The sequence below is a fragment of the Haematobia irritans genome, chromosome 2 (assembly GCF_050003625.1).
Source record: "Haematobia irritans isolate KBUSLIRL chromosome 2, ASM5000362v1, whole genome shotgun sequence".
NCBI classification, from domain to species: domain Eukaryota; kingdom Metazoa; phylum Arthropoda; class Insecta; order Diptera; family Muscidae; genus Haematobia; species Haematobia irritans.
Window position 1 is genome coordinate 61,437,482 of NC_134398.1, and position 24,591 is coordinate 61,462,072.

The 24,591-nt window shown below is 33.3% G+C and overlaps 1 protein-coding gene across 1 annotated transcript in view; it reads left to right on the forward strand.

Annotated features, from left to right (window-relative positions):
- Positions 1-24,591, forward strand: part of side-II (sidestep II transmembrane protein) — a 645,324-nt gene that overhangs the window by 494,404 nt on the left and 126,329 nt on the right. Inside the window, exons 10-11 of the mRNA XM_075294734.1 lie at positions 10,106-10,236; positions 16,380-16,539. Coding sequence (XP_075150849.1) covers positions 10,106-10,236; positions 16,380-16,539 — 291 coding nt within the window. The remainder of the gene's footprint in view (positions 1-10,105; positions 10,237-16,379; positions 16,540-24,591) is intronic.

Consider the following 24,591-nt stretch of genomic DNA (forward strand, 5'->3'; position numbering starts at 1 on the left):
CCCAGTATTTCTCAATTGGGCGGAGCTCTGGCGTGTTGGGAGGGTTCTTGTCCTTGGGAACCACCTGCACGTTGTTGGCGGCGTACCACTCCATGGCCTTTTTACCGTAACGGCAAGATACCAAATCCGGCCAAAACAGTACAGAACAACCGTGTTTCTTCAGGAAAGGCAGCAGACGTTTATTCAAACACTCTTTCACGTAAATTTCTTGGTTGACAGTCCCGGAAGCTATGATAATGCTGATTTTCAAGCCACAGGTACAGATGGCTTGCCAAACCAGATATTTCTTTGCGAACTTTGACAGTTTTATGTGCTTGAAAATATCGGCTACCTTTCCCCTTCCTTTTGCCGTATAAAACTCCTGTCCCGGAAGCTGCTTGTAGTCGGCTTTGACGTAGGTTTCGTCGTCCATTACCACGCAGTCAAACTTCGTCAGCATCGTCGTGTACAGCCTCCGGGATCGCGCTTTGGCCGTCGTATTTTGTTTATCATCGCGATTTGGAGTCACTAACTTCTTGTAAGTCGATAGTCCGGCTCGTTTTTTGGCTCGATACCCGGTTGTAGACGATAAACCCAGCTTATTTGCGGCATCTCGGACAGAGAGGTTAGGGTTTCGCTTGAAACTACCGGCAACTCTCTTTGTCGTCTCAGCGGCTTCCGGTTTTCGATTTCCCCCCGATCCAGACTTCCTGGCTGTCGACAAACGTTCCCCAAACACTTTAATTACATTTGTAACGGTTGATTTGGCAACTTTTAGCGATTTTGCCAGCTTTGCGTGCGAGTAGCTCGGATTTTCGCGATGCGCGAGCAAAATTTTGATACGCTGCTCTTCTTGCTTGGACGGCATTTTGACAACTGAAGAGTGAATTCCAAAATCAAAATAGGAGCAACATTCTACACACACACACACATCTGCAAAATGAGGGGTATTCAGGTTTTTTAAATGCAAAATTGAAAGAAATACGTCAAGTTTATATTGACCAAATTTTGACCGTATCACCCTTTATCTGTTCTCGCAATACCTTCAGCGAATTATTTTCTGCTCTCAAATTTTCTACCACTGCGGCCTAGATAAGTTTAATTATAACAAACGTGTAGGTTGCTGCTGAGTACTCGTCAATGACAGTTTATCGACTTACATTTTTTTAAATAAATAACAAACTACATGGCAATTTATATTCTAACACAATTATATTTAAGAAATTTGGTTGCAAGCAAACAAATGTTTAGAAACTGGAATTAACTATTTGGAGCCTTAAAAAAGATATGCTTAGGGTGAAACATAACATGTTTGCACAGCGCAAACATTTTTGTGTTCGAACAAATTCTGAAAATATATATGCTTGAAGCAGAATATGTTTGGGAGTATATGTTACAGATGCGATTTTTTTTTTTTTTTGAGGGTATATGGACTAACTTACAATTTAGAAGACGATGTTATGAAATTTTAAGATACCTTGCCATAAGATAAGTATTACCACAACCCAAGTAATTCGATTGTGGATGACAGTCTTTAGTAGAAGTTTCAACGCAATCCATGGTGGAGGGTACATAAAATTCGGCCTGGCCGAACTTATGGCCATATATACTTGTTAAAAATTTTTAAACTAACCGCAAAAAGTGGTGGAAATGTAGTCACAATTCGCCAAAAATTATCTGGTCTGATGAGGCCCACTCGCACTGCGATGAATACGCCAGCAACCACAATTGGAATGTCTGGGTTTCGGAACAAGCAAAAGACATTGTTGAGAAGCTTACCTTTTTGTGACTCCACGTGTATCGGTTTGTGCCGGTTTAACATATAGCCTAGCAGTCTATCGAGGACATGGTTCAGCCACTTTTCGATTTGGCTATGCAGTCCATTTTCTGATACTGATTTTAACTATTAACTTCATATCTTTCTCTTTATTATATGAAATCATTTATTTCAAAAATAAAAATTGTCATTGATAACCAAATAACTAAATCATTGATAACCAAACATCCTATTGAAGGCTTCTTACAACCATATCGACTGTTATTATAACTTCATAAATGAAACATGTGCAACATTTATGTATATGGGCAATTTGAAATTAACGTCTCTTAGTTTTGAATGAAATTTAAACCTTTTTTCCGCCAAAACTATTCCACGATTCTTGTTACTGCCTCTCTATAATCTCCTACAGCATTATGTGATTAAGCAAAAATATATATGTTGTTTTTTATTCTTCAAAATAACTCAGTCGTAGTAGCAAGAAATAGAAAAAACGAATGAAAATATAAAAATCTGTCAACTAAGAACAAATCCTTGTTCTATGTAGGTAGCTAGCAAAAATATAAAAGGACACCATCTACTAAAGTATGCATAAAGTACGTTTCGAGAACGCCAATCATTTTTCCATATTACAGCAATGTAGAATCGTAGGAAAGTTGAAACATGGTTAGTTTTTAAAGATTGGGGAGGATGCCAACAGCATTGTTGCGAATTGAATGGTTGGATTCGTGTTACGTTTTCTCATTAAAATTCACTTAAATAAACGCACAAATGTTAGTCTCTCATTATTTTTTCATTTATTCATTTCTTAGGAGGTTTTTCGTTTCATCCGTTTTGCGTTTTTGTTAGTAAACAGAGTTCTTTCTCCTATACTTCATTTCATTTCATCGCATTTGCAGATGGAGAATGTTTTTGTTAAAGTGAGATCTACATATGGGATATTTCATAAGGAGCTAAACTACTTTTTCTGAAATGTATAATTTTGATTTACTGGCAGATATTTATCTGTTATTTATTTTTTGACAAATATTTTTATTAATAAATAGTAAATAGCTTTGTTAAATACATTTGATTTAAGAGATCTGAATCATAATATCAATTTTATAGAACGAACTTTTACTTTGACTTGTATATTTTAAATGGCTCCATTTTAAATGGTTCCATACCAAAATCTTTAAGTGAAGGTGAAACTCCTTGGATCATATAAGGCCCAAATTGAATCATCTCACCCCGTCAAATCTATACTAAAGACTATGGAAATGCAACCTAGCCAGTGAGGAAAAATATGTATCAGGCTTGTGGAATTTGGTATCTAATAATACCAATTCCTCAATCTTCAATAAGTTCGTATTAAAATTGTAATAATATGAAAAGGGGAATTTCATTTGTCTGAAATTTCGTTCTTGAGGAAAGTATTTTTATATCCTTAACAAGCTATCGACTTGAAACTTGGCACAAGTAGTTGTTATTTATGTAGGTTGGATGGTATTACAAATGGACCATATCGGACTACGTTTACATATAGTCCCCATATAAACCGACCCCCAGATTTGTCATGCGGACGCTCTACGAGCAGCAAATGTCATCAGATCTGGTTGAAAATTGGTACGTGGTGTTAGTATATGACCTGTAACACCCACGCAAAAAATGGTCCGTATCGGTTCATAAGTATATATGGGCCCTATAAATCGATTCTTAGATTTTGTTTGCGGATCCTCTTGAAGTGGCAAATTTCATCCGATCCGGTTGAAATTTGGTACGTGGTGTTAGTCCATGGTCTCTAACATTCATGCTAAAATTGGTCTGTATAGGTCCATAATTATATATAGCCCCAATATAATCCGATCCTCAGATTTGACCTCTGGAGCCTTATGGAGAAGCAAATTTCATCCGATCCTGTTGAAATTTGGTAAGTGGTGTTAGTAAATGTACCCATATCGGTTCATAATTATATATAGGCTCCATATAAACCGATCCCCAGATTTTACATCTTTCTGGATAAGCAGATTCCATATGTTCTTTAAAACATTTCGTACTAATCACACGAAAATTTAACAATATAGGTTCATAATTGTATATAGCCCCATATAAACCGACCCACATATTGCCCTTCTGCCTCTTTTTTACCGCATAAGATACCGGTCAAGAACTGAATTTTAATATGGCATTTTTGCCTCATATATATCCCGTATGCACTGAAAAAAAATATTGTCGTGAGGTCAAAGATTTCATGTCTTTAAAATACGAATGCAAATTTTGCTTACCACAGAAGACGCATTTCTCTAATATAAAGTTTTTTTCTTTGTCCAAAAGTCGATAATCTTTTCAATGAAGTCGTAATGTCCTTATAATTAAGTGATTTGACTTAAAAATGGGTATCATAACATGAAAGGAAAAATGTTTGGGCTAAGGTCAACTTGACTTTAATAATTCAGAAAAATTCTTCAAATTTAATGAATTTGTCTTTAAATTTGTTGCCTTTTTGTGTCTTGACTATAAAGCAAAAAATCGTTCAAATTTAGGACATGTTTTTCTAAACTTTATTTTAAAGATGTTTTTTACTTGAAACATAGCATAATTTCTACTCGATGTCGAGTCTTCATTTGGAAAATAAAGTTGTCCTTAACTCGGTTTTAAAGGACTTTGATAGCATATGAAGAAAATAAACTGAGAAAACGAAAAATTAAAATTTGCTTCTTAGAAGCAAGTACACAAAACCCAAATTTTAAAGAGAATTGTGTCTTAAAAGTATCCTTACTTATATTCTCCGCTTCTTTGGCTCGGAATCAATACCACATTTTTTTAAGTAAAGACAAAATCTTTGGAACCGGGCATGTTTTTTTTTCAGTGTGGACTAACTTCCAATTTAGAAGACGTTGTTAAGGAGTTTTAAGATTCCTTGCCATCGGCAAGTATTACCATAATCCAAGTAAATCGATTGTGGATGACAGTCTTTAGTAGAAGTTTCTACGCAATCCATGGTGGAGGGTATATAAGATTCGGCCTGGCCGAACTTGCGGTCGTATATACTTGCTTCCTTAAATGCATCATTTAAACGAGCCACGAAAAAGGCGTATATTGCCTTATTGCTTGGAAAGGTGATATCCATCCTTTCTATCACAAGGTTGTGCTATGCCAGTTTATTGCATCGATTCTATGCTGAAATGAAGAAGATAAAATGTCAATAAAAACTGCTTTCATTATACACATGCTCGAACTCTCCGCATCGCCAAAGAACTCGAATTAAACTACGAACTTCAACACTGAAAGAAAAGTTTCTGAAGCTATACCAAGACAGAAATATGATAAGGTCATCGCTGCTCAGAAATCCTATTCTGCAGTCTCAAAAAAATATATATTTTTCAAACAGTTTAAAAAAAGTGGAACATACACTGAAATAATAACATGAAAGAAAAAGTTTTTTTGTCTAATGAAATTGTCTTTAAACGTGTTGCATTTTTGCATCTTGACTACAAGGAAAAAAAGTGTTAAAAAATAGGACACGTTTTTCAAAACTTTATTTTAAAGAAGTTTTTTACTTAAAACATATTATAACTAATTTCTACTGGAAGTCGAGTCTAAATTTGAAAGTTGCCGTTAACACGTTTGTAAAGGACGTTGATAGCATATGAAGAAAACAACTTAAAAAAAAAACGAAAAATTAAAAATTGCTTTCTAGAATCAAGTACGCAAAACCTAAAATTAAAAGAGAATTGCGTCTTAAAATATCCTTAATTGAATTCTCCGCTTCTTTGGCTCGGAATCAATACCAAAATCATTAGGGTAAAGACAAAATCTTTGGAACCCCGCATGCTTTTTTCAGTGTAGCTGGACCAAAATATGTTTATAGGCATCATTGGCCCGTACTTCTTCAATGATGATGCCAATCGTAACGATACTGTGAATGGTGAGGGCTACCGTGAAGTGATATGCAATTTTTGGCAAAAAATGCAAGACCTAACAACAATACAGTGCCATATTTCATACACCGCGCGTAGCAAGGGAGTTATTGAGAGGCGTGTCCTGTGAACATTTTCGAACGGGGCGAAAGACTTCCTAGATCGTGCGATTAAACGCCTTTACAGTGTTTGTTTGTGGAGCTATGTCAAAAGTATTTTATCAGATTTTTATGTGTTGTTACCCTTAAATATGTTAAATTTTTACTATAAAACCTGAAAATGTTTCTTATTAACCACATTAAGCCAGAAAAGAACAATGCACTGAAAACAAGCATGCCCGTTTCCAAAGATTTTGTCTAATGAGTAAAAAAAGCGGAAAATTTAAGTAAGGGCAAATTTAAGACCCAATTCTCTTTTAAATTTAAATTTTGCATTCTAAATTCTAAGAAACAATGTGTAATTTGTTAATTTTTTTCAGATTTTTTTTCAGATTTTTTTCAGATTTTTTTCTTCATGTGCTACACGGACGAAAAATACTGTTTTTCATATGTTTGGGTATAAAAATTATATGTTTGGAACTCAAATTTTTTAACACAATAGTTTTATGTGTAAGCATACAATGTTCATAAACTAGCATAACATGTTTGGGGCATATATGTTAAGATGTTACAACATAAAATGTTTGGGAAATAAAATGTTTGTAAATATAATATACTTGGATGCAAACATATATTAATTTAGAAATAGCCTATAAACATATATGTGTTAAGTAAAGTGAGACTCAGAGAGTATGCTGCAAGTAAAAGAATGGAAGTAACCATATATATATGCTTGAAGCAAAATGTGTTTGGGGTATATGTTACAGAAGTGATTTTTTTTGAGGGTGTATCAGAGTCCTTTAAAAGAATGTTAACAGACAATTCCAGACACGACTGCAAGTAAACGTTAAGCTATGTTTCGAGTAAACAAATCTGTAAAAAAGAGGACAAAGCGAATTCTTTGAAAAGTTTATCGACTTTTGAACAAAGAAAAAAACATTATATCTGAGAAATACGTCTTCTATGCTAAGTCTCACAACAATATATTTATACCCTGCGCCACACTGTGGAACAGGGTATTATAAGTTAGTGCATATGTTTGCAACACCCAGAAGGAGACAAGATAGACACATGGTGTCTTTGGCAAAAATGCTCAGGGTGGGCTCATGAGTCGATATAGCCATGTCCGTCTGTCCGTGAACACATTATTGTAATCAAAGTCTATGTCGCAGTTTTAGTCTAATCGACTTTGGCACAAGTATGTGTTTCAGCTCAGAATAGAACCCTATTGATTTTGGAAGAAATCGGTTCAGATTTAGATATAGCTCCAATATATATATATATATATATATATATATATATATATATATATATATATATATATATATATATATATATATATATATATATATATATATATATATATATATATATATATATATATATATATATATATATATATATATATATATATATATATATATATATATATATATATATATATATATATATATATATATATATATATATATATATATATATATATATATATATATATATATATATATATATATATATATATATATATATATATATATATATATATATATATATATATATATATATATATATATATATATATATATATATATATATATATATATATATATATATATATATATATATATTTCGCCCGATATGGACTTATATGGACCCAGAAGCCAGAGTTTTACCCTAATTTGCTTAAAAGTGTGCACAAGAAGAACAATTAGTACTATAGTCAAGTGTGCCAAATTTTATTGAAATCGGTTCAGATTTGGATATAGCTCCCATATATATCGTTCGCCCGATTTACACTCATATGACCACAGTGGTCAATCTTTTACTCCGATTTAGTTGAAATTTTGCACAGGGAGTAGAATTAGCATTGTTGCTGATTCTTATTTTCCTAAACTTCTAATACATATATATCGAGCGATAAGTCATAAATAAACTTTTGCGAAGTTTCCTTAAAATTGCTTCAGATTTAAATGTTTTCTAACATTGTTTTCCACCCTAGTGCATTAGCCGACTTAAATTTTGAGTCTATAGATTTTGTAGAAGTCTATCAAATTCTGTCCAAATCGAGTGATATTTAAATGTATGTATTTGGGAAAAACCTTTATATATAGCACCCAACACATTTGACGGATGTGATATGGTATCGAAAATTTAGATCTACAAAGTGGTGCAGGGTATAATATAGTCGGCCCCGCCCGACTTTAGACTTTCCTTACTTGTTTTTTACTAAAATTGTGTTCCACCCTAGTGCATTAGCCGACTTAAATTTTGAATCTATAGATTTTGTAGAAGTCTATCAAATTCTGTCCAGATCGAGTGATATTTAAAAGTATGTATTTGGAACAAACCTTTATATATAGCCCCCAATACATTTGACGTATGTGATATGGTATCGAAAATTTAGATCTATAAAGTGGTGCAGGGTATAATATAGTCGGCCCGCCCGACTTTAGACTTTCCTTACTTGTTTTCAGTGTGATTGATATATCAGAAATTGAGTTTGATTTTGGAATAAAGTTTTTGCAAAAACAAATAAAAAGTTGAAAGAGCAAAATAACAACTTTTGCGTTACGCGCTTTCCAAACCCGTTTTTTGCGTGCACTCAAAACAAGTATACTTTAAAAGTACGATACAGATTTTATTTATTGAATCTTCAATCTCTTTTTGTGATACATTAATAAAGCTTTTCTTGTACAAAAAACTTCCCGTGTTAAAATCCAAATTATAAAAGGTAGTGCAAAGTAAAAACGGTTTTCGTAATTGCAAGAAAATTTTAAAACAAATTTGCAAAATCCTCAAAATAAGTCTTGGTCTATTTTTGAAGCTTTTTTATCTTAAATCTAATGATTCAATACATCACACAATTTAAAGAAGATTTAATTAAATCAATAATGTTTTTCTTTATTTTTAGTAAAGTTTTCCTTTTTTAGTTAAAAAAACATACGACTTTACCGGAGGTACGCAAAATTCCAAGATTTGTGTCCTAAATTTAATGAAAATAATTTTTAAAGCAAAGATTATAAACTTTCTTTTAATAAAAATTTCGTTATTTTAAAGAAATTAGTCTTTAATATTGTGTAAATTGCGTAACCTGAAATTAAGATAACATACTCGTTTATATTAGGTCAATATTCTTTTCAGTGTGTAGTGAGTTAATCAATGGATATAATATGCAGTCTTGGTCATTACTCCACTTTTTCAATATTTTGGTCAATATGTTAAAAGTGTTATACAATGATTTGCGGACAAATTATACTAACATGTATTTGTAAAAATGTGCATCCAAAATAGATTTTTATTTAAATTAAGAAAATAATTTTAATGGATATTATCTTCGATCTGCCTGATAGAAAAAACCTCAATAACATTGAAATTTAATTAATCATACCCAACTAGTATTATGCGTTGCTTTTAACGCAGGAGTCCTCGTTGAGAAACATATACTGAATGAACAGATTTCTTTACCAGGGAACGAAGTTTTAGACAAATAAAGATCTCTCTTGATATTTAATTTAGTGGCAATCGTTAAATCGCTTGTTATAAATTCTGATAAATTTTATCTTAAATAAAATCCTTTGCAAGAAAAGAGAATGTTAGTTGTCTTAAGTTTCATTCCGGAGGAATGAAATTATTTTTTGTGTATTTTATATCCGGCATCTCAGCTTTCTCATGTATAGTGGAATGCTGTATATGTGTACTCGTAACATTCAACTCTCATATAATCACGAAGAAAGCTAGAGTTACATCTTTCTGGGAGAGCCCCATACAATAATCAAAATTTCTGCAAAGACATATAAACTCCGACAGCTTCCGTTTTTGTGTCAAAGGACAATTATTGTAATTTTCTCTCATCGACATGGATGGAGGCGAAACAAAGGAAGCAAAATTTTGTTTGGGGTTTCTTTTCAATGGTTAGAGCAAATGGTTACGGGCACGGAAAGGAGATCAGGATTAGTTAGAAACTGTAGTGGGATACGTTAAAGTTTCTTCCTTGCTTGGATGCCTTGTAGCCTTTGGTATGAAAAAAACAAAAACTTTAAGAACTTGTTTGACAAACTTTCGAACAAAGATGACACTGATGGTTGTGATGACAATGTTTTGATGTTAGGCGTCAAGGCAATACTGATTCCTCTAGTGATAATAGAGCCTACTACAATAGCAACGATGGTGATGATGATGTTGATGATGATGATGGGGAAGGGAAAGTGTTGGTATTGATTCTAAGTGGTTAAAAGGAAGACAGAGGTGTAATTTTATTGTAAGATTTTTGCTACTGCTACTGCTAATACCAAAAAAGTTCTTATACAACGCATTTGGTTTTTTGTTCTTCTCTTTCTTTTTTATTTTTGCAGATCCACCTTTAGTTACCTTGCGTTTGGGCTCAACACTTTCACCGGATGACATTAAGGAAGGTGATGATGTCTATTTCGAGTGTCACGTACAATCGAATCCTCAATGGCGTAAACTTTTATGGCTCCATAATGTAAGTATTTTGATATCTTTTAAAAGCTGAAACAAAACGTTGATGGTGAAAGCACCCATCAACTTGAAATCGTGTCTCAATTCCTGACGAACTTAACTTTTGATGTTTTCCCCTCTGCTTGGAGACACTTTGCCAAGTTTTTGTATTAAAAATTCAATTAGATGAAATTCAATGACTTTTAAGAGCCGTACAATGTTGATCTAAAATAGTGCGAACGTTTTATTCATTTAACAACTTGAGCTGTTGAAAAAGAATGAAAATTTAATAAACAAAATCGAAATGGGTACAGTATTCCCATCCTATTCACCCACAATTAAATAATTTTCATGCTTAATTACCCAAATTATTCAAATCGCGTTTATCGTATATTGTAAGCCTTTATTTGATCGTATACGTTTTTAAATTGTCAGTTGTGCTTTAAATATGTGTAAAATTTAATAAAATTCAAAGCGAACATCTTAAATAGAAGGGGAAAAGCTGTTGGCTTTTTTTTTTTTTGACAAAGACTTTGTCTATTTCGTTTTTATTCACAAAACCTACAGCAAATGACAGCAGAATTTTAAATCAACTTTAAATCTTCTCACAAAAAATGCTTAGAATTAAATTTGATTTATTTCAATCGTCTTTTTTGTTTGGTATGATCTTTAAATCCTTTAGCATAAATTCTCTCCGCACTTTTTTTTTATGTGTCAGTATATAAGCTCTAAACTAAATGAACAAAAATGAAAGAAACATTACAAGAATAATATTCCATGAGGTTATGTTATGTATTTTAGTTCCGTATTACATCCTTTACCCGGAGCCACATGGGGCTTTTTAACTTTAAGAGTTATGAATTGTGAAAGCATTTCGTGGAAAGGAAAGTGGTTGTATGGCTAAAAAAAACTGAGCCCGAGAAAATACCACAAACCATTAATCAGCAATTAGGGTTTTAGCTAGAATGCGAAAAAAGAGCTTGTGGTCTTTCTCAAGGACATCACTGCAAAAAAAGGAAACAATTTAAGAGAATTTATCATGGTCAGATGGGGATTCCTTTTTACATAAGTTTTTTATTTAACTTAATGGAATTTTAAGCTGGGAATCTCATATACACTGATAAAGAAACTTGAAGGCATTTGACCGTAGAAATTTTACCAGTCTCTTTACTATGATGTGACTTTACGGAAATTATATTCAGAAATAAATGCATTATATACGGAAGTTTTTTGTTCTGATTCAATCAAGAAAATTGTAGTCTCAATCACAGTTATAATTGGACATAAAAAATTATTTGATCAAAAAACTAATTGATCATTCGCAAAATTTAAATAATTATTTAATTAATTCAATTAAAAATTTAATTGATGTGGATTGAAAAACAAGATTACTTTCAATTGTATCAATTAATTTTGTAATTAAACATTTAAAATTGGTCACTCATTGACTTAATTCGCTAATTTTTTTTTAGTTTCAATCAAATTTTTAATTGGAAATATTTTGGTGACATTTTTCTGTGGATACGAACACCAAATTAATTTTTTGTCTGAAAATCCTATTATTGGACCAGCGAAGTTTTTATAAAGTTATTGTTGTTTGCAAGCTCAACTAAGTTCGTTGGAAATAATCATGTAAAATTCACCATTCAATTTCAATTCAATTTGTCTTTACTTTTAGTTAATTTTTTATAAGTAGGAAGAATTTTGTAGATGATAGTTAAAAATTCAAAACATTCAGTAAATTGTCGTTGTTTTAAAAATATATTATGGAAATCTCGAAAACTGGAATAAAATTTAGTTAAATTTTCGAAGGGGTAGTTTATTCTTCTTTTCTGTTGACTTTTTTCCTGGGCACTTCTGCGTTTTTTAGCCCTTTCCCGGCGAAGTGCACCCCTGACATGATTGCTACCTTGTTATTTCTTCGTGCCAACTGCACTCTCCAAACGTATTAAGGGCAAAAGTCCATCGGATTTAAATCACGGTTGCCACAGTTGGTAGAATTCTACCATAAATTTTAGATTTTTTTTACTGTTTGGTAGATTGGTTGAACTCGTGATGTTTTAGTAGATTTTGCAAAATATTCCTCTCCAAAAATTTTCTATAGAAATAAATTTTTGACAAAATTTTCTATAGAAATAAAATTTTCATTGTTGTTGTTTTTGATTTGAGCTTAAAACCATGCATTGACTAAACTACAAGTGTAGCTTAACCAACAGAGGAAATGAATGTTTGTTAAATTTATTTGGGCAAAGCCCTATAGACTGCAAGATGGTTGGATGGACGCACGTTTCGGAATTACCACATTCCTCATCAGCATCCTCTACTTGCAGCAAAACAGAAAAGAGATATGTTTGTACGAATTTATTTCGGCATAAGCCGGCTATCGTGGAAACCTTTTTTCGGAAGGTTCAAGTGTGGTTTACTTTTGGGTTTAGTGAACTGCCTGAATTTATTCTGATAATTGGTTGATAGTTTTGCTTCAAGTAGAGGATGCTGATGAGGAATGTGGTAATCCCGAAACGTGTGTCCATCCAACCATCTTGCAGTCTATAGGGCTTTGACCAAATAAATTTGACAAACATTATTTTCCTCTGTTGGTTAAGCTACACTTGTAGTTTAGTCAATGCATGGTTTTAAGCTGAAATCAAGAACAAAAACAATGATTAAAGAACAAAAATCAACAATAACAAAACAAAACGAATGAAATTTTCTATAGAAATAAAATTTTGACAAAATTTTCTATAGAAATAAAATTTTGACAAAATTTTTTATAGAAATGAAATTTTGACAAAATTTTCTATAGAATTAAATGTTGAAAAATTTTTCTATATAAATAAAATTTTGACAAAAATGTCTATAGAAACAAAAAAATTAAATAAAATAAATTAAAGCGAGTAACTGTAAGGACGCATGGTAAGTGATGAGTCCTGGTGGAATGTCCATAGTCTGCGACTGAAATGTTTATCAGTCCAGTGCTCTATTTCTATCTACACTGAAAAAAAGCATGCCCGGTTCCAAAGATTTTGTCTTTACTTTAAAAATTTTGGTATTGATTCCGAGCCAAAGAAGCGGAGAATGCAAGTAAGGATACTTTTAGGACACAATTCTCTTTTAAATTTGGGTGTTGTGTACTTGCTTCTAGGAAGTAAATTTTAATTTTTCGTTTTTTAGCTTTTTTTTCTTCATATGTTATCAAAGTCCTTTAAAAACGAGTTAACGACAACTTTATTTTCCAAGTTCAGACTCGACTTCCAGTAGAAATTATGCTATGTTTCAAGTAAAAAACGTATTTAAAATAAAGTGTTGAAAAACATGTCCAATATTTGAACGATTTTTTGCTTTGTAGTCAAGATGCAAAAAGACAATAAATTTAAAGACAATTTCATTAAATTTAAAGAATTTTTCTGAATTATTAAAGTCAAGTTGACCTTAGCCCAAACATTTTTTCTTTCATGTTATGATACCCATTTTTAAGTGAAATCACTCAATTATGAGGACAATACGACTTCGTTGAAAAGTTTATCGGCTTTTGGACAAGGAAAAAAGCTTTATATTAGAGAAATGTGTCTTCTATGCTAAGCAAAATTTGCATTCGTATTTTAAAGACATGAAATCTTTGACCTCACGACAATATTTTTTTCAGTGTATAGGACATTTTCCCCATATCATTCCGTACTCAACTGGACTCCAAAGTCAATAAATATGAGCGCGAAGCAACCTTCGCCGATTAAGGCGGCCCACAGCATTACCATCGGCGGCGCTTGACTTCTTTTGGCTAATCGAAGGTGTAAACTTTCAGTTGACATCTTTGGCATGTAAAAGCAATCACAAACTGCTCAATTTGGAATGGCCTACCTTCTAAACAAAATATCTGTAACTGGATTTTTCGGAAATTTTCTTGGTCTAACTGTTTGGTTGTAAATCGGCTCGTGCACTTTTTGAAACTTTAATGGCTGTATCACAATCTCATTATACCCTAAACCACATAGTGGTCAGGGTATAATAACTTTGATCTGCCAAAAAATGTTGATTTTAGACCCCATAAAATCGACTCAAAATCACCTCCTGAGTCGATCTAGCCCTTGGTGTCCGTCCGTCCATGTATTTGTTGTTCGCAGGATTCCGGTCGCAATTATTAACCAATTTCGATGAAAATTGGTTGTGGCGCTTTTTTGGCACAGAAACGAACGCTATTGAATTTGGAAGAAATCGGATCAAATTTAGATATAGCTCTCATATATATGTATAGCCCGATTTTGACAAATGGGGTCACGTTGCACTTTTTTACCAACCATTCGTCGTCAAATTTGGAACACAGTAATCTTTTGCATCACCCTTTAATTTCCTCGAATTCGGTTCAGATTTAGCTATAGCTCCGAAATATACATATGTATTGCTTGATTTTGACAAATTTAGCCGTAAATCTCTTATTGTACAACGACTCCTAGTTGTACATCGAAGATACAGGCGAAAGAATAAAAGAAAGCGATGTGCTCGCCTCGATGGTTTAGTGGAAACTCTGTTTATTAATAAATTTACAATGACTTATATACTAGAAAGTAAAATACTTCTTATTCTAATTATAGCTAAGTGTTTGCTGCTATCTGTTCATGTGGAAAATCCTTCACATGGATTTTATTACTATACGCTTGGGTAGCATACTCATCTGTGTGTTATCAGCCCTAATGGTTCTATTATATTTAGGTAGACCGCTGATAACACTTCTGCCTACAGACAATACACATGCGCATTTGTTCACATAGATAACAGCCAACAATGTTTGGGTACAGCAAACTATGCTGGTAGCAATTATTGACAATATGGGAATCAATGAAATATAAAAGGCAACTGTACAGAACTGTACACTTATTTATCAACCGATTATACTCAAATTGGGCTTAATGTAATCTTCTATAGCACTAAATGTATGTGCAAAATTGCATCGAAATCGTTTCAGCTTTAGATATAGCTCCCAAATTTGGCCTTACTAACCTTATTTTTGACCATAGAGGCCTCATTTATTAACTGATCGTACTTAAATTTTGCACAAGGTCTGTGATATCAATCACACCTGCAAAATATTATACAAATTGGTTCAGATTTGGATATAGCTCCCATATATATGCGTCGCTAAATTATCCAAAATTTGGCCATAAGACTTATTTATTAACCAATGTTACTCAATTTTCAAATTTTGATATACTAGCCGATTGTATTTAGACTTACATGTAGCTCTTACAAAATAATAATTTTTAAAAATTTTTATTTATTTCCCACAACTAATAGAACGATTCCCTCGTTTTTAATAATGGACTCAATATTAGTAGCATACTACCTCTGTAGGCGCAAAATCAACTATAGCTCCTAATATCGGACATTTATGCTCAGCTTGTGACAAGACTCCCATAAACATGTACCCCTATATGTTCTTAAATATGAAAATGCAGTTTATCACCCAAACCTATACCATTGATACCCTACAAACAATGTCTACTAATTCAGTAAAGATGGTTTAGGGTATGATATAGTCGGCCTCGTCCGACTTTCTCCTTTACTCACTTGTTTTTCAATATGTGTTTCATCCGTTCGCGCGATATGTTCACGAGCAACTTTGCTAGCACTGCGGCGGTGAATTTCGATCGAATCTGATTTTCACTTTTTGGATCAGGTCTGGATCATGTTTGAGACTTACTTATAAAAAGTAAGATTTCATTAAGCTGTGGAAAATTTCGAAAAAAAAATTATAAAATTTAAATACAAAAAAAAATATTTTTTTGTAAAAAGTAAGTTAAATTTTGCTTTAGTTTAACTACAGATTTTTTCCTGTCTACATCACTTGACAAGAACTACATGTGAAGTGAAAAGTCAATCCTTTTCTATCCGAGCATGATGGGCTGTACATTAAAAGCAATTATACAGGAAGAACTTTCCATTTTTTGTGCTGAGAATTAAAGTAAAAAATATTAAATTTTTATCACAACTTGTTCTCACAAACTCACGGCTCCAAACAAAGTTAAAACTTGTTAACGCATTACTTTACGTAAACTTTTCTTACGGTGTATGAAGCCTTATTGCTTTGTTGGAAAAAGAAAATTCTTATTATGTATAAACTAAAAATTCATGTACATTTTTGGCAAATATTTTATTCCTTTTAATTTACTCTTTCAGGGCATTCACCTGGAGCATAACACATCAGCGCGTGTAATCCGCTCTAATCAAAGTTTGGTGTTGCAAAAAATCACGAAACACTACGCAGGAAATTATGCATGCAGCGCCATAAATGACGAAGGAGAAACTGTCAGCAACCAACTGCCGTTACGTGTTAAATGTAAGTATCCGCCCACCATTCCGCAAGGTCCCACCACTTTATCCATGGATCCCATTTCTCATAATAATTTTGCATCCGCTAGAACTACTACGTACTGCGAACGAGAGAAAATTCACGCACACACACAGAGACATATTTTTTTGTAAACAAAAATTTTTAAAAGTGAGTTTGTGGGTGTGTGAGTGTGTGTGAATGCAATCTATTCAGGAATATTTGAAAGTGAGTTGAGTGAATGAGCCAGGATGTCGTTCCTTTATGAATGTTTATAATATCTGGAAATTGCATTAAGCCAAAAACTGAAAGTAGCAAGGAGTTCTGCTTGGGAAAATTATGCAGTGTATGAACAAAAAAAAGTTCTCTTACTAGCAGCATATATAAATGCAAAAGTCTAAAGGATGTTATTAAGGATACATAGAAGTGAATATTACATTTTGCCCCCAGTATAGTAAAATGAGCTTATCAGCCCTTTTGCTGCTCCAATATTTCAAGTAAATAGAAATGGTTACGATTTTCTATGATATCGCTACCAACATTAGTAATACATAAATGAACAGAAACATAGATGGAACAAAATAACGATGACTTCAAACTAAAGTATATATAAAATTATTTTAAATTTTAACTAAAATTAGAGGCCTCGTAAATCAGTTAAAATTATCCGACAACGAAAACATCTTCAACTTACTTTTTTAACTGACATAAAATCTTTGACCTCACGACAATATTTTTTTAGTAAAGCTACATGAACATTTATTTAACATACAAAAATGTTGCATTTTTGTTCCTTTGCTATCTTTAATGGGGAAATATAAATCATTTTGCCTTATTAAACCCATAAATAAAGTTCTACTTTATTTATTTTTTACAAAGAAACAATATTGTTTCTACTAAAAGAAAAAATACGATAACTTTTTATTGAAGTAAAATTGTTTCATGTTCAAAACTTAAGATAAGTTTTTGAAGTAATATAGCGTCAAGTATGAAATATTTTACACTAAATCCCCATCCCCATTTAACATCGTAATGCACTTGGTTAAATATTTGCAAAATTAGCAATGGAGAAATATTAAAACTGTTTATCTCCAGTCAGTGCTCGCGTAATCTAAACAAGTTCAAAATTAAAGGAGATGCCACGTGCAGACATATACGAGGATAGTAAATAAAATTTGGTTCGGTTAAAATTAAGAATCAGGTTGCTTTGGCTGATCTCGACTGACATACACAAAAGCCATTCGGCTTATGTGCGTTCTAACTTCTCTAACGAATTCCCCAATTTGTTTCCTAGCTGAGCAAGATTACGAATCATCGCCGGTATGATTAACTCTAAAGTAAAGGGATGGAAGCGCCAGAGGTAGTGTTCCAAGGTCTCATCACCTTCAAAATACGCGCTGCACACAAACAAAAAAAAAAAATAATTATTGGATTCAATCCCAAAATAATTGATCCAATTAATTTTTAATTGAAATTTCTTCACAATTTCAATCACAGAAATGATAAAGGGTGGTTAAAAATTCAAGGGCCGATGTTGATTTTGAATAAAACACAAACTATTTCGGAAATTATAGTAATTTTATTTTATTATGATATATTGGTATTACTCAATTATGTGTGAACGAAATATCGGCCAAATGGGCGCCGCGACCTCGGTGGCACACCTTTATCCGATGGTCCAAATTTTCGATGACGTTGAGGCATAATGGAGGTTCTATGCCGTTAAAGTGCCGAATTATCTCATCCTTTAGCTCTTGAATTGTTGCTGGCTTATCGTCGTACAGCTTTTCTTTCAAATAACCCCAAAGAAAAAAGTCCAACGGTGTCAAATCACATGATCTTGGCGGCCAATTGACATCGCCACTAAGTGAGATAACATGGCCATTGAATTTGTTGCGCAAAAGAGCCATTGTTTCGTTAGCTGTGTGGCAAGTGGCACCGTCCTGCTGAAACCACATATCGTCCACATCCATATCTTCCAATTCGGGCCATAAAAAGTTAGTTATCATCTCACGATAGCGAACACCATTCACAGTAACTGCCTGACCGGCCTCATTTTGGAAAAAATACGGTCCGATGATGCCGCCAGCCCATAAACCGCACCAAACAGTCACTCTTTGCGGGTTTGGTTTTTCGACAATCACTCTTGGATTCTCATTCGCCCAAATGCGGCAATTCTGTTTATTGACGAATCCACTGAGGTGAAAATGTGCCTCATCACTGAAGATGATTTTCTTCGAAAATTGATCATCGATTGTTGACATTTATTGGAACCATTTAACACGTTGTTGGATTGTGTATCTCTCCAGGGTTCAAATTGGGTAAGTCTGAAATAGAGAAATGTCAAATAAAATTCGGAAAAAAACTTGACGTTTAGGTGTGATTCACATTCAACATCGGCCCTTACAATTTAACCACCCTTTACTATCAATCACAGAAGTCAATTGAAAAACTAATTGTTCCAATCAAACATTTAATTGATACTATTAATTTTTGTGATTGATTTTGCTTTTAATTAAAAAAATGGTTGAATCAATTAAGGTTTTTATTGAATGTTTCTGAAAATTCATTTGAAAGTTTAATTGGAAATATTTTGGTGAATAGTTTTTCTGTGTGCATAAACCACCGTCTGTTGCTTCTATTCAACACAGGTGTGCTCTCAATTCCAGGTGCCTGGGCATTACTCCCACGGTCCTCCTACTCTCCTTGAATAGTTCTTCAGACTTTTTTTATCTAAGTCGCCCACAGAATTTTCGTCGTCTTTCCGACCGTTGCATTGGTCCACATCGCTTTATGGGTCTCCCGTGTCCATTCATCCAACACCGCCCACATAGCACCAATGGCTTTGTCTTCTATAATATCACTTCCCTATGTGTCTTAGCTCTTATCGCCAGATGATTTGCTACGATGAGCCCGTCGTAAAAGGTAAAAAAACACTACTAATGTTGTCGTTAGAATTGTTGTTGTGTCCTTGAAACCAGTTTTAAATAGTTATCACAGTAGTTGTTGTTGACTAGAAACAAGACATTGTGTGATCGTTCACCAATCAGGTGAATTCAGCAATGCCTCTAAAAATAGATTTCAATCTGTTGTTGCAGTAATGTAATAACAAATTGAAATCCAAAAAATAAGATTAAGGGATTGTAGCTATATGAGAAGATGATGCACAGTGGTAGGGAAAAAATGATTCAACTTGGGAGAAATGATTCTCGTATGTAATTTCCATAAGAAATTAGCATATAAGACCCAAATTGAATCATCTCATCCAGCCAGATCTTACTAGAGACTATAGAAATGTGGATTAGCCAACACTGAAACATATGTATAGTCAGGCTTGTAAGATGGGTATCTGGCATTTTCTTTTCAATAGCATAATAATACCAATTCCTTAATCTTCATGTCCAATTAGCTCGCATTTAAAATTGTACTTAATGTAAAGATTTTCCTTCACGTTTCCTTTTATTCCGGTGGGTTAGGTTAGGTTTGGTCAGGTATAATGGCAGCCCGATAGTTCAGGCTCACTTAGACTGTGCAGTCCATTATGATACAACAGCGGTGAACTTCTCTCTTATCACTGTGTGCTGGCCGATTCTATGTTTAGCTCAATGACAAAGGACCTCCTTTTTATAGCCGAGTCCCAACGGCTTTCCACATTGCGGTGAAACCACTTAGAGAAGCTTTAAAACACTCAGAAATGTCACCAGCATTATTGAGAGTGGACAATCCACCGTTGAAACATTTTTTGGTGTTCGGTCAAAAATGGAGTTGAAACCACGACTCTTCGTATGCAAGGGGGGCATGCTAACTATTGCACTACGGTGATTCTTATTTCGGTATGTCCTGGCCCCCCTATGATGCGGATCCTGCCATATGCCTAGTATTCGTTGACCATTATTTTATATTCCAATACAGTTCGCGAGCGAACCTTTATTGCCCTCAAGCAATCTGTGAAAATGTTCACGTTTTGTGGCCTCGTGTTATTTCGAGCCATTTAACAGTTCTTTATGGCACGCAGTTCTGTCTGCAGGATTTCGATAGTCAGGTAATCGGAATAGAATCTCGGTAGTTGGGTCCTCCACATATAAGCCCAGTCCCGTCCTCGCACCCATCTTCGATCCATCATTGTAGCGGTTATTAACTTCTGATGTCTTTTCTGGGTCCCATACTTCCAGGACCATCTTACTGGAGTAAAAATATCACATTCGGCAGATATAGACACCTCAAATATACTATAATAGATTGTTGCGGCAGGTGCCAATATCATCCAACGTTTACCAATTATCCTTTAATGGTTCGCCATGTTTCGTGTTTCCGTCCATTCTACCAATATTTTAATCTCAGCTAAGGCAGCTGCGGTCTTTTATCTTAACCTCTATAGGCCTTCACTCCATATTCTGATACAATCCAAAGTTTACTTCTCAAACCGTTTGAAAGGATTTTTTTTGATTTCCCTTCTACAATAACTTTACGTATGTTGATCCCCAAAACTAAAACAGAAATTTTACTAGTTCAAACCGATCATCCTTATCGATATGTAAATTTTCGTTGTAGTGTCCTAAAATCTATAGCTGAAATATTCAAAAAGAACCACAATCTTCCAAAGCCCATAATAACGGAAGTCACAATTTTATGTTGGAAAGAATACTGAAACTTTTATACTTACATTTGTTTCTAAACCCATTTTATACGTTTAGTTTTCATTAAATTTTAAAATTCTCTTTGCTTTAGTTCTTCCATTAGAAAGATAAAATATGGACAATTCCTTCAAAATTCTAACAACTTTTAAATATTTAATTTTCCTGAGAAATCTCTTGGCCAACCCTCGTAATTACCATAATGAAATACAAATTTGTTCTTTATTTGTTTTCACCATAGAAGCTAAGTTTAAATTAAGTTTTACTATGAAAATTTAATTTTGCCACTAAAAATGTGTACCGACTTTCATAAATCTTGACATTAATCAGGAGTTACTTCAAACGCAATTTTCTTACGCTTCCAAAGTTTTTCACGTTGTTGTAGCAGTCATCTTCAGCAGACGTACAGCATCTACCATTGCTCGGAAGAATAAACTCTTAAGAATGAAAGCATGCAATGCCGTTTCTATGATTTTTCCTCCTCTTTTGGCACTTAATGTCAAGATGAACATCAAATTGCATGGCATGAGAAATTGTTGATACTTTGCATGATATTGTTCTTTCGTATACAATTTTGAATGTTTGTTTGGTATTTTTCATATTATTATTAAAGAAGAAAAAAAAAAACACAAAACTAACATTGAAGAAAAGTTTATAAAAATATATATATTTTGAAAATTCTTTGCTTGAAATGAATGTTCTTGAATAAATGTAGAGAAATCATTTTTGTTTGCGGGGAGAAAAAATGTGGATATCCACATTTGGTCGAATCAAAAATAAAATATATCACCTTTATGTTTTGAAAAGAATGGCACAGCTGTCCTAAGCTAGGTAATTAAATAAGAAAGAAAAAATCCCAGTGTTTAAAAATTTTGAATAGTGGACGGACGGAAAGTATAGCCAGGCGAAATTCTATGGAAAGTATAGCCAGGCGAAATTCTATGTACCCTCCATCATGGGTTGCAAGGTATCTTAATACTTTTTAACACATTGTAAGTTTGTCCATATGGAGTCTATGTTAGATGAAAAATGGCGGACCAAATACCAAAATGAACCTCAAAACCCAAATGAAACAGGACAACAGAATGTAACGCCCTCACCAGCAAAATACAACCACTCAAATCGCGAAAGTTGGAAAGCCGAGCAATAAAAAATTCTGTTGCAATACAATGATATTCGGAACAAAAAACGGGTGTACTGTTGCCACTTTTGTAAAATTACAGAAGAAGAAAATAAGCCTCACTTAACAACGAAGAACAATCCCAAAAATAAAATTGGGGTTCATTTTCATTTGAAAAATTGAGGTAATTTCCATAATGGAAACGAAACCGTAAATAAAATAAAATTCTCCTCAAAATTCCTAGAAACGCGTTGCCACACACCATCCATAGAACAAAGTCGGAAATCCAAGCAATAAAAAACATCAGTTGCAATGCAATGATATTCGGAACAACAGGAGGGTGTACAGTTGCTCAGAAAATGAAAATAGACCTCACTTGACAACGAAGTACAATCACGGTTGCCACAGTTGGTAGAATTCTACCAAAAATGGTAGATTTTTTACTGTTTAACAAGATTTTTTTACTGTTTAACAAAATTTTCTATGGAAATAAGATTTTGACAAAATTTTATATAGAAATAAATTTTGACAAAAATCTATGTAAAACAAGTAAGTAAAGCCTAAAGTCGGGCGGGGCCGACCATATTATACACCCTCGAAAATAATCGCTTCTGCAACATATACCCCAAAAACATTTCGCTTCAAGCATATATATTTTCAGGATTGATCCAACCAAAATATTGTTTGTATTGATCAAACATATTATGTTTCACCATAAGGCATACACTGGTAGTAAAAAATTTTAATGAAATTGTCTTTGTATGGATATATTTTTAAGGAGCCAATTGGTTACTTCCATTATTTTACTTGCAGCATACTCTCTAGGTCTCTCTTTCTAAACACATATATGTTTATAGGCTATTTCCAAATTGATATATGTTTGCATCTAAGCATATTATATTTACAAACATTTTATGTCCCAAACATAATATGTTCTAACATATTAACATATATGTCCCAAACATGTTATGCTAGTTTATGAACATTATATGCTTGTACATAAAAATATTGTGTTAAAAAATTTGAGTTCCAAACATATAATTTTTACACCCAAACATATGAAAACAGTCTTTTTCGTCCATGTACCCTTCACCACTATGTACACCAAAATTTGTGTCACCATCTCAACTCCTTCAAATTTGTTTGGAGTTATTATGAAGGTTTATATTCCCATATTCAAATATCTATATCTTAGCCGATTTGAAGATATGTGGGCTATTGTGGGTTATGATATATTATTTGGCCAAGTCGGGCGATATTTCCACAAGTCGGCGCCTTATTTAAAACTCAACCATTCTGTGGAAAGTCTGGCATTACAGTGTGTAGGATATGATTACGATATTGGGTAATCATCATCGAATTTTGTATAAAATGTGGGTATTTTGGCCATATTTGTATAAACCGGAAGAACAACTATATTGAGGATTTATTTAAATCTGAACCCAATTGGATAACACTTGACCTTTCACTGTAGCTTCTACCTTCATTACGTATTTTTTAATTGCCTCCCTGCGCTCGTCAGTGCAATGCTTTCCTCGTCCCATTTTTGGACCTAAATGATTATTTTTACCCACGTTATTAAAATAATTATAGGAGAGCATGACAACCTTACCATTTAAAACATATTTTATCACGAATTCACTTTTTAATTTTAAATTGTAAGTTTTTTCCTAAGTTGACTCTATTTTATTGCACACTATTTTAAATAGGCACCAACATACAATCACTACGCTAGGCGAAAGCGACGCTTTCTTATAACAAAAATAGCGGGATTTTATTTGCGAGAGATCACATCAATAAAATATGACAGTTGTTAGCAACAATTTTTCTACATACTTGATTAAAAGCCGTTAGAAGTTTAGGAGAGTGGATGACTCTATTTCATTTCACACCACTGTATATCTAAATCTGAACCGATTTCAATCAAATTTGGTACACTTACCGATACTATTAAACATACTCCTGGTGCAAAATTTGAAGCAAGCCAGGTCAAAACTCTTGCTTTTGAGACCATATAAGTGCAAATCGGACGAAAGATATATATGGAAGCTACATCTAAATCTGAACCGATTTAAATCATATTAAACAAGCATTGGTAGAATATCAATACTGCTCTCCATGCAAAATGTCACGAAAATCGGTAGTAAACTTGCCTCTGTGGTCATATGAGTCTAAATCGGACGAAAGATATATATGGGAGCTATATCTTAATCTGAACCAATTTGGCTGATATTTTGCAAGTTGTTCAAGACTCATAAAATATTCGGATGTACGGAATTTGAAGAAAATCGGTTGATAAACACGCCA